Below are 11,444 nucleotides of genomic sequence, written 5' to 3'. Positions count from 1 at the left end.
TTGTATCAATATCAATGTGACTCCATGTTGTGCGGTCATCGGAAATGCTATCATGGTTATATATGCACATTGCCATGCGTTTTTTTCTTCATCTATTCAAATTTGAATCAATAAAAGAATTATAGTTTGAAAGTTTCCATTGATGTTGTCAAGATTAAAGATGCATAGCAAATTGTGTTCTTAAGAATTCAACGTGTGGTATATTTGGGTATATGTCTAATATGGACAACCAAAAGAGCAACACAGAAGGATTCAATATTAAAACAACTTTTGGTTTTCTTACAGTAATTTTTCATTTTCTTTTCTTTTACAAATTAAATATAGAGTAATCATATGTATATGATTTAGTATTCAAGTAATGCGTACTAAATTTAATACATTGTTCACGTATCTTTTCTAGATATGGAATAACTGGGAAGTAATGAGGAATGCAACATCCCTATACAACATGGTCAAAAAGTTTGTCGAAGATACTAAATAAGGAAGTTCAATTTCGGTAGAGGTCAATGCTTTTCCGCAACGAACAATTTCATCTTGTACTTGTGTGAGTATTTGGGAGACCGATTTGTCATTATCTTTCATCCCTTGTATTGAGAAAGTGAAACCATCTACTGCAAAATCATATGAATCTGCACATTGTTTTACTGCTCCGGAGCCCTTAACAATATTGTTGTCGGTGGTGTTGAGCGCATTGACAAAGAAAGCTTTGCTTTGTTGTGCGTTTGTTAGTGCTAATTTAAGAATGGCTGTGTCGAGATCTTTGAGATTAGATGTTGATCGAGTTGAAATATCTTTCCAAAGAGATTTTACGCATTGCTTGTAGTTGTAGCCAAATTGGTCTTGGGTTTGCTTGCAAACGCTTCTAATTAATGGGGATGCTCTTGCATTTGCAAATGGTGTTGGAGACGATGAAAGACATAAGAGCAATGATGCAATGAAAGTTGCATATCCGATTGAGGAGTCCATTTCTCAAGGTGTATGTTTCTTAAATTGAAGAAGTGATTACAAATATTTGTTTGATTTATGGAATGGATGAACGGAGATCATATTTATAAACAACTCAAGGAGCGGGAATGGGTCTAAATTTAGGGGTGCAGAAGGTAAAGAAACCCATTTCTTTTGACGTGACTAGTTTTTTGGTTCTTTAGTTATTATTTTTTCTTTAACGTACTAACTGATAACACACTGGATGCAAACCACCTAATCTTTTCTAGTTTAATTGTCCAACTCCTCATTTCTAGAAACTCCAACATAACCAAAAGTGATGCATGCTTATCAAAATGATTTTTTCATTACATCGCAAGGATTAATTTAAGTCATTTCATTTGTTTTTTAACTGATTCTTTTACATCCATATTTACTTATCAATATATATGGTGTTAGAAGAATCTAAAAAATTCAGATTGATAGTATTAGAGGAGTTTCTTTTAGCCCATTTCGTCGTGTTTGGTTAGTAGCTTAGGAGGATCGAGCCCTATTAAGCGAGGTTCCGATAGGCGGCCTATGAGCGTGGGGACATGGACCCCTAATCTGGAACTCCAGTGCCTCATCCGGCCTCCGGAAAGTTTATGGAACCTCAGGGTTGTGGATTATAACATCCAAACTTGGGCTTTACAACATTCGAAGGAATAATCAAAAGGGCATTCTGATAATCAGTTGAGGGAGCATAATCAAGAAATTTTGTGTTTGATTTCCAGACATATTCCTTTCACACCAATGTTTTAAATACCGCTAGATCGTTATCGAGTGCCGGGTAGGGTTCTAACTAGTTGCCTAATGTTTTTTTTTATCTTAATTAAATTTATTATATGACATACAAATAAGTGCATATATATATTTAAAAAAAATAAATAAGTAAAAATTATAATTGTAATAGGGAAACTTAAAATGAAAATATAAATATAAATAAATTATATAAAGTAAACATCAAAGAACTATCGCAAAAAGAGACAACCACATCGCATTATTGGTTTCCTTTTTCTGTTTGGGAAAGCGTGAGTCAAGACTCAAAGTTAATTAAAAAAAACAAAACAAACACTTATTCTGCCTAAACCCACGTAGATGCCATACTTGATTTTCTAACCATTTAGTAATTAATCGTGGTGCTGGCTAGCTATCTAAACTACTTTTTAGAACATCGATTCACACTGCTTTCATCAATCTATATAATTAAAAATAAAATAAAAAACTTAAAACAAATTGGTTATCAAACTAGCTCTTAAGTTTTAATTTTGTACCAAAATGTAGTGAGGGTTTATAGAAACCTAATGTAACTATCGGAGTTGAAGCCCATATTGAAAGTTATCAATTTGTTTTTGCTACAACAGATGTGATCGATATTAAAGTTTTACTAGTCTCTAAAAGTAGAATACGACTTGTTGGAATGCACCCACCAGTTTTCCAATGGCGGAAAGCACTACCCTTCGCTTCTAGGAAGTTAGCATATTGCCACCGGACCTTGAGTTGGAAGTGGTGTGGTGATGCGCGGTCCTTTTCTTTGAGTTGTTGAAATTCCCACCTGCCTCAACATATCATGTCGCTTTCTTGCACGGACGGAGATGGAGATCGAGATTCCCACAGCACCACGACAATTCATTGAGCGAACCAACTTCACCTCTGAAATCAAGTCTTCCTTTTGACTCGTGTATCCTATCAACGGAAGGGTGCTCAACGGACCAATCTTTAGATCTCTTTCTTGCCAATTGGCTTTTTCTTTGTGAGATTGTATACCCAAAACTCATTGAAAACTGAAAGCAGTAGAAAAGTGGAGAAAAAGAAAATCCAAACCTCAAAGTGTAATTGTATCAGTATCAATGTGACTCCATGTTGTGCGGTCATTTGAAATGCTATTATGGTTATATATGCACATTGCCATGAGTTCTTTTCTTCATCTTTTCAAATTTGAATAATCAACAAAGAATTAGAGTTTGAAAGTTTCCACTGATGCTGTCAAGATTAAAGATACATAGCAAATTGTATTCTTAAGAATTCACACTACAAGAAAAGTGGGCTAAGAACACAATTGATCTGTGTCCTTTTCATTTTCATTGAGCACCAATACATATCTGTGCGTGTTGAGTATCATTGAACACAAAATTATTTTATATGTGCTCTCTAAGCAAAAAGAACACTGGTTTGTGCCGAAAATGAAGTGTATTTGTGCCTACTTGCATGTGTCACCCTTATAAATGTTGAAAATAAGATTTGTTTATTAATTTACAAAAGCACAATAAAAGATTTCGTGCTCTCCGATGTAATATATTTAAATTAAAAGTAAGTTTTCGTGTCATTGCTTTTACTTTTTCCCATTCTCAATTCCTTTACATTTAGTTCACGCCTTTCCTCTCTCACCCCCTCTCTTAAACTCTACTCCTTGTCTTCCTCAGCAGTCTTCCTTTCTCCCCCATCTTTAGATCTCTTTCATGCAACAAAGCCGTTGTCCACCCGTCACCAATGACCGTCTAATTATACCTCTAGAATCCTCTTGTCGACCTCTGTCTCTCTCCGACTCCCTTTCTCTCTCTACCTTCCCAGATTCTGTCCATCTCTCTTCCTTTTCCCGATCTAGTGGTTTTTGATGAACCAATCCAAGGCATAACTCCCAGATTCGGACCATCTTTATTCTCTACATTCCCAAATCCTAGATTCGGTCTCTCTCTCTAATTCTCTCTTATTTGATTTGATTTTCAAAAAATATATAGATCTACTTGATTTTCTTTCCTACTATTGTCTTCTTCAAGCTACATCGATCTGGATAGTCAGAAAGAAGTGGGCAAGCAAAAAATGAGGGTCGCCGGAGGCAACCCTAGAAACCACCATTGGCATCTTCAACATCGAGGTAAATTCTCCTTTTTCCCAAACTTTCCCTTCAATTTTCTTTCACTTTCTCAGTAACCAAATGGACAATTCAATTTTCTTTCACTTTCACTGTGTAGGTTCACTTAAAACCTTAATATTTGATGTTCTTATTCTTGAGAGAACCGATATTCACTTAAAACCTTTATAATTTTAGTTTTATTTTAGTTGGGGATATAACATGTAAAATTATAGTTGTTTTTATATATAGAATATCTTTGTAAATTGTAATATTATAGATGCTTGTGGTTGTGGGCTGTTTTAATTTTATGAAAAATTAATTTTTTTGTTTAGCCTCAAATCTCAATTAGTAGGTGATTTCAGTTTTTAATTTTTTTTTTTAAATAGTTGACATATTGGGCACAATAACAATAAATGTGCTAACATACATGGGTGGCAGCAGTCATTTGACAACTTTGTAAGAACTTGGCACAAAAGGACCTTTATTTGTGCTTACACTTTTCAGCACAGCATACCTTATTATGCTCTTTGACAAATGGTGACGCCCATATAGGGCACATACAATATTTTAGTTGCTGCACTACTGCTATTGGTTCATGGACACAAATGTTGGTGCTCATTGGCCTCAAACGACATATATAATTTATTGTGCGCAGTGCCCATAATTATTGTAGGTCAACGTGTAGTATATCTAGGTATATGTGTAGTATATATGGACAACCAAAATAACAACATAGAAGGATCCAATATTAAAACAATTTTTTGTTTTCTTACATTAATTTTTCATTCTTTTCTTTTCTTTTACAAATTAAACATACATTAATTATATGTATATTATTTAGTATTTAAGTAATGCGTACTGAATTTAATACATTGTTCACGTATCTTTTCTAGATATGGAATAACTGGGAAGTAATGAGGAATGCAACATCCCTATAAAACATGGTCAAAAAGTTTGTCGAAGATTCTAAATAAGGAATTTCAATTTCGGTAGAGGTCAATGCCTTTTCGCAACGAACAATTTCATCTTGTACTTGTGTGAGTATTTCGGAGACTGATTTGTCATTATCTTTGATCCCTCTCATTGAGAAAGCGAAACCGTCTACCGCAAAATCATATGAATCCGCACATTGTTTTATTGCTTCGGAGCCCTTAACAATATTGTTGCCGGTGGTGTTGAGTTTATTGACAAAGAAAGCTTTGCTTTGTTGTGCATTTGTTAGTGCTAATTTAAGAATGGTTGTGTCAAGATCTTTGAGATTAGATGCTGACCGAGTTGGAATATCTTTCCACAGAGATTTTATGCATTGCTTGTAGTTGTAGCCAAATTGGTCTTGGGTTTGCTTGCAAACACTTCTAATTAATGGAGACGCTCGTGCATTTGCAAATGGTGTTGGAAACGATGAGAGACATAAGAGCAAGGATGCAATGAAAGTTGCATATCCGATTGAGGACTCCATTACTCAAGGTGTATGTTTCTTAAATTGATGCTAAGGTGATTATAAATTATTCGTTTGGTTTAAGCAATGGATGAATGGAGATCATATTATAAACAACTCAAGGAGGGGGTATGGGTCTAAATTTAGGAGCGCAGAAGGTAAAGAAATCCATGTCTTTTGACGTGTTTAGTTTTCTGGTCCTTTAGTTTTTGTTTTTTCTCTTACGTACTAACTAATAACGCATTGGATGCAAACCACCAAACCTATTCTAGTTTAATTAACCAACTCATCATTTCTAGAAACTCCAATATATCCAAAAGTGATGCATGCTTATGAAAAGTTTTTTTTTTCGTTTTTTTATTCCATTGCAATGATTAATTTAGCCATTTCATTTCTTTTTTGACAAATTCATCTACATCCATATTTACTTATCAATATATATCATGTTCGAAGAATCTAAAAAATTCAAATTGACAATGTTAGAGGAGTATCTTTTAGCCCATTTCGTTGTGTTCGGTTAGCAATTTGGGAGGCTCAAGCCCTATTAACACGGTTGCGATAGGCGGCCTAGGGGCATGGGGACATGGATCCTTGACCCGGAAGTCTAGCGCCTTGTTCGACCTCCGAAAAGTTTATCCAACCTAAGGGTTGTGGGTTATAACATTCAAACCTGGGCCTTGCACCGTTCAAAGGAATAATCACAAGGATGATTCGGAAATCAGCCGAGGGAGTATAATCAAGACATTTTGTGTTTGATTTCCAAAAATATTCCTTTCACACAAATGCTTTAAACATCGCCAGACCATTATCGAGCGGCCGTTAGGGTCCTAACTATTGGCCATTTCATTTGCTTTTTACAAATTCATCTACATTCATATTTACTTCTCGATAAAAATAATATATAGACTTCTGAAGAATCTCAACAAATTTAAGTGTGTCTATCATAAGCGAAAACGGAAAAGTATATATGAAACAATATTCAACAATATGGTTTACTAGACAAAAGTTGGCATATTATTTATTGCTTTAAAGTGCGACGGCATCTGAAGGTCTTCATAACCTTTTCCTAACCATTAATCGGCATCTGAAGGTCTTAATAATATATAGACCCTTATCATAAGAATAGTCGTCCCTCTGAAACTCCAGGCACAGCCCAGGCAAACAATCCTTATGTCCATTATTCGCCTGTTCTGGTGACATCGAATTCTTCTGCCAAGCTTTAGTGTTTTCGTTGTTCCCTTGTTTCTTTACGCAGTTCTCTTAACAATCAATCCTTCGATTATAATAATGATCATTAGTTAGCCTTAATTTAACTGATAAAGAAATTTCTTGTGGGAAACTTTTGTGCTCTAGTTTTATCCATGCTTATAAAAGTACCAAATTTTAAATTTTAGTGCTACTTGACTTCTTACGTTTCTCAACTATAGTTTGATATATGCGAATAATTTTTTTTTTTTTTACGTCATTTCATTAAGTCTCACGCAGATAATGTGGAGTAAAAAATAATCAAGAAAATTATGGAGGCGACACGTGTACTTTTGGGTGAAAATGACAAAATTACCCTTGAGCTACACCGGAACTTCCAGGAACAAGCAACGGACATTCACGACTCAATTAAGGTCAAAAGTGATCAAAATAAGTATTTATTCAAAATCTATTTCATCCATCCTCGTCAAGTCCTCCCCACAAGGTAACCCTCGATTATTCATTCAAATTAGGATTAATTACCTAAATTAATTTCCTAATTGATTGCAAGATATTATTTTGACATAATATCTTGCAATTACACCCAAAAACCACCATAACTGGCCGGTCCCCTTTTCTCCAAATAGGGGCCGACCACACCCCTATAAATAACTCTCATATTTCCCAAAAGCCTAAGTTCATTCATCTCCAAAAATTCTTTAAACACTTTCTTTCTCAAATTCTAATGTTGGCATCGAAGGTTCTTCTGCGAAAACCCCCCCATTCATCGTGGCCGCGTGAGGCTCTTGCCCTTGACCTAAGGTGTTAATTGTTTTGCATGTGCATTTTCGTCCAAGAAGAAGAAGGCGGAAATTTGCAACCACAAATTGGTACTTTCATTGACAGTTTGATTCACACGCGTGAAGAAAACTCTCGCATTCAAGGTTTCTCATTTTTTGTTCATTCGTAGATTTCTCGTAGGTTCTTATTCCTAGAATTTTTTCATGTAAATTTTTTGTTGAATAAACTTAAAAGAAAAGTACAATGACAAGAAATTTGGAAACCACAAAGAAGGAAACTTCCTACGTTCAAAGATCCGGATCAAGTGATGGAGATTACGATGTAGCCCCACCACGACGATCCACAAAGCTCAACGCGATGGCAAGATGAGCAATTTTGCCACCATGGCAGCCACGGGGACCACCGTGGCAGTGGGGAGTGGGCCAGGTTCATGGCAGCAAACCATGGTTTTATGCGCTGCCACTACAGCAACCCAAACCCAAGACCAAACCCAAGCTTAGGCGCTGGCAGCAGCTGCGCAAGTAGCCTAACAGGCGTCCCAATCTACAGCCCACGCTACAGGGCAGTCGATCCAACCCCAGCGCGAGCAGGCCCAAACCACTACCCAAGCAGTGCAGGCCTATGACGCATTGCAGGCCCGAGTTGGGCTGACCATTCCCTCGGCCCAAATCCAATGCATTCCCAGCACCGCACCCCGCCCACGTGCCCTGCATATGGCATTGCTCACTTCCGCGGCCCAACCCGCTCCCGTGGCTTACTTGGCGATCCCGACCGGTTCAACAACCCCAGATTCAGATTTTTGGACTGATGATTGAACTGGGGACATTTTCACCCCATTTCTCCGTAGATTTGACATTTCCTAACTCAAATCTTGCGCTTGGAGTCCATTAGACTTCCACCACTCAAGGAGACGCATATTGTCCAAGGTATTCCAACCCGAAAGACGAACCACACTTGTCACAGCAAGTTATATTGTTGAAAAGCGCCCTCGCATAGCAGACAACCTTGGTGAATCAGCTCTTACAATCTACCGAGATGCAACGTGCTCTAGACGAGGTGTCCCGAAGCATGACAAGGGTAGATGACGAACCTCTCCAGCAGCGCCCGACAAATGGCCCATCAACCAGCCACTATCCAAGCATTCTAGTAGTTTACTCTCCCGCCTGGATCCTCGAGATAGCATATGCTCTCATCTTAGTAGGCGAATGAGCGTGCACTCCCGATTAAGCCTACAGACTAGCATACGTTCATGGTTAAGGCTACACTCTAATTATCAACATGGATAACCTTAGCCAAGTGTTCATTCACAACTAGGCTCGCAATGAGTATTCTCCCCCTCACATCGGAGTAGGTAGCATGGCAGATTGAGAGAAGTAGTCACTCAATCCAGTTCAAGTTCAACCGTCAGCCTGCAAACAGCCCGCTCACTTGCCAGTGACGTGCCACATGCACTACAGCCACGACACAGACGAGTCGAGCAAAGGGAAGAGCAGCTTAGACTAATAGGTCACAATCGGGGGCAGCCGAAAGTTCCATTGCCCCAGCAGAGGCAAATTCAAGAAGAAGTTGAGCGGCTCATGATTGAATGATTGCGTGATTTCCAGCGCAACAAGGTTACTAACGATGCGCTTTGACGAGACATGACTAACATAAGCAGGTCACCATTCACGGATGAGATTGAGCAAACAAATCCACCTCGCGTGTTCAGTATGCCTCACTTCACTCCGTATAAGGGTGACTAAGATCCAGACCAACATCTCAAGCACTACTGCAGCACCATGATCTTCTACAAGAACAACGACGCGCTTATGTGCAAAACTTTTGCCACAACTCTACAAGGCAACGCGCAAGACTGGTTTCACACCCTGCTGCCATAGTTGATCCAGAGTTTCAATAAACTTTCCTTAGTTTTCACTTAGGAATATTCATCTAACCGCTCAATCAAAATGACATCTGATCATCTTTTTAGCATCATAAAAGGCTATTGGGAGACAAGATTGTTGGTTGCAACGAAGACATAGCAACGACATCATTCAGAAATGGGCTTCCCACAGAACACATTTTTTTTCAAAAAATTGATCATGGGAGAAGAACTGACCCTGGTAGCTTCATATGCTTTGGCGGAGAAACACGCACTATGGGACGAGGCCAAGCAGCCTAACAAAAACAAGTCAGAAAAGAAGCATCCCCCAACTAGAGAAAACTCAGTGCCCGAAACATTCGCCAAGTTCACAGTTACAATTGGCCAAATTCTCTGTAAGCTCAAGAATGAACCTTGGTTTGAACTGCCGCCACCTATGAAGAGCGATCTTACCAGGCTAAATCAGATAAAGTATTGCGCATTCCATCAAGGACCAAGCCACACTACCAATGACTGCTAGAAGTAGAAGCAGTACCTTGAGAAGCTGACAAATAAAGGCCGGTGGGACAAGTATCTTGACAGGTTAACGACACGGCCTACACAAGCAGGGAAAATCTCCATCACCTCCTAAGCCCCGTTAGGGTTTTTCCAAATAAGTTCGAAGTCTCAAGTAGCTCGACGAACAAAACCTCGCAAGCCGAGGATTACCCAGTTTGTTATGCAATTTCTACCTTCCTGCACAGTTGATCCATTTCTTTATTCTCAATGAAGATTCAAGAAGTTATTCATAAGCCTGGCACAATTGCTGTCTACAACAACTGCTCAAACCCCTATATGGGTCTGCTCTTCAGTACGAGAGGATAAACTAATTGCTCTCCAGTGTGAGAGGGTAAACTAATCCCCCGACACCCATCTGGGTATACTCTCCAGTGCTAGAGGATAAACTAATTGCTCTCCAGCGATAGGGTCAACCAATTCCCCGACATCTATATTGGTAAGCTCTCCAGTGCGAGAGGGTAAACCAATTCCCCGACACCCATATAAGTGCGAGAGGGTAAACTAATTCCCCGACACCCATCTGGTAAGCTCTCCAGTGCGAGAAAGCCACATAACTCAAAAGACCGATTGCTTGAAGACCAAATAGGCAGCAAATGGTGAGGAGGAGTAGCCACTTTGCACTCAATAGTTCGCTCATCTGACACTTCATCTTTAGCAGCTTCGATCTTGGCAGCTCCATCATTTACTGCTTCATCTACTACAGTTGAGAAATCAAACTCAAGCAGTTTCCTCATTTTTGGCAAACAGCTCAAACCGTGGCTCATACCACGCCACTTCCTCGGCCCATGTCGAGCCAGTCCTTGGCTTTAGTCAAGCCGAGCAGCATAAACAATGGCCCCTACCATACCACCTCTTTGGTCCATGCCAAGCCAACTCCTGGCCTCTATCAATCGACATGCCACACCATCTCGACAGCTGCCCCGTGGCAGCACCACCCAAGAAAAAGACAAGGAGAATTTTGTTTTTCTTACATCGGTGCGATGCGGAGAAGACAAAGAAATCAACAGAAGATAGTTTTTTGTACGGACAAGCAAACAAGAGTGCTAAATACTGGAACAAAGGTGCTTACTGCCGGAGGAGAAGAAAAAGTGTTTTAGCAGACATTTGAAAGAATGACAGGAGAAAAGCTCTTACATTCATATGCTTGCTATCTATCAACTTCTCATGGACCTGTGATTGGGATGTTGTACATCTCCGATAAACGAATAGCCTTCTGCAGCGATTTCTCTTACTATTTGTGCCCAGAAAATCCAACTCTCATGCATTACAAGTTAGGTATTCTAGTGGACATAAAATTCGAATTCTTAAGTTTGTCATTCGTCTAACAAGTTAGTTAATCTCACGTAGGTGGTGGTGCCGCTTGATCAGTTAAGAACAGTAAATCCTTCAGCAAACAGTTGGAACCCTTCAGAAAAATATATACAGATTGTCACAAGGGATGGTCATGAATTCTGGTTCATGGGGTTCATATCCTATGACAAAGCCCTCAGGAATCTAAACTGAAGGAACGGTTGTTTGGTATCCATCTTGGATCCAATTTATTTGTTTATGAAACTAAAGAGTATTAAGTAGTTTAGCGATATTAGTTGGATCAAAAAGGATGCTAACTCGAGTTATTGCAAACAGATTGCAGTGTAAAACTTTAACACCCCCGTTAAAGTTTTATGCACACTTTCCCATATTCTGGTTTTGCTCATCTGCTATTTTCTAAAGCTTTTTATGAGAACCAAACATTCCTAAAGTTAGTTGAAGCTTTATACAGAAGAACAGAGTATCTTTAATCA

At 38.8% G+C, this 11,444-nt stretch overlaps 2 protein-coding genes across 2 annotated transcripts; both read right to left on the bottom strand.

The window, feature by feature from the left end:
* Positions 1-396: 396 nt before the first annotated feature.
* LOC126616005 (uncharacterized) lies at positions 397-966 on the bottom strand. Its single transcript, XM_050283961.1, has one exon. It carries the CDS (start codon positions 964-966, stop codon positions 397-399), a length of 570 nt encoding a protein of 189 aa, XP_050139918.1.
* Positions 967-4,706: 3,740 nt separating this feature from the next.
* Positions 4,707-5,276, bottom strand: LOC126616009 (uncharacterized). The gene has a single exon (XM_050283964.1). It carries the CDS (start codon positions 5,274-5,276, stop codon positions 4,707-4,709), a length of 570 nt encoding a protein of 189 aa, XP_050139921.1.
* Between the last annotated feature and the right edge of the window lie 6,168 nt (positions 5,277-11,444).

Source organism: Malus sylvestris, chromosome 3 (genome assembly GCF_916048215.2).
Source record: "Malus sylvestris chromosome 3, drMalSylv7.2, whole genome shotgun sequence".
In the NCBI taxonomy this organism is placed as follows: Eukaryota; Viridiplantae; Streptophyta; class Magnoliopsida; order Rosales; family Rosaceae; genus Malus; species Malus sylvestris.
Note: the sequence above shows the minus strand (reverse complement) of the source record. Positions and strands in the feature narration are given on the sequence as shown.

Bases quoted from the DNA above. Each gene is read 5' to 3' on its own strand.
- LOC126616005 (XM_050283961.1), bottom strand. From the start codon at position 966: ATGGACTCCTCAATCGGATATGCAACTTTCATTGCATCATTGCTCTTA.
- LOC126616009 (XM_050283964.1), bottom strand. From the start codon at position 5,276: ATGGAGTCCTCAATCGGATATGCAACTTTCATTGCATCCTTGCTCTTA.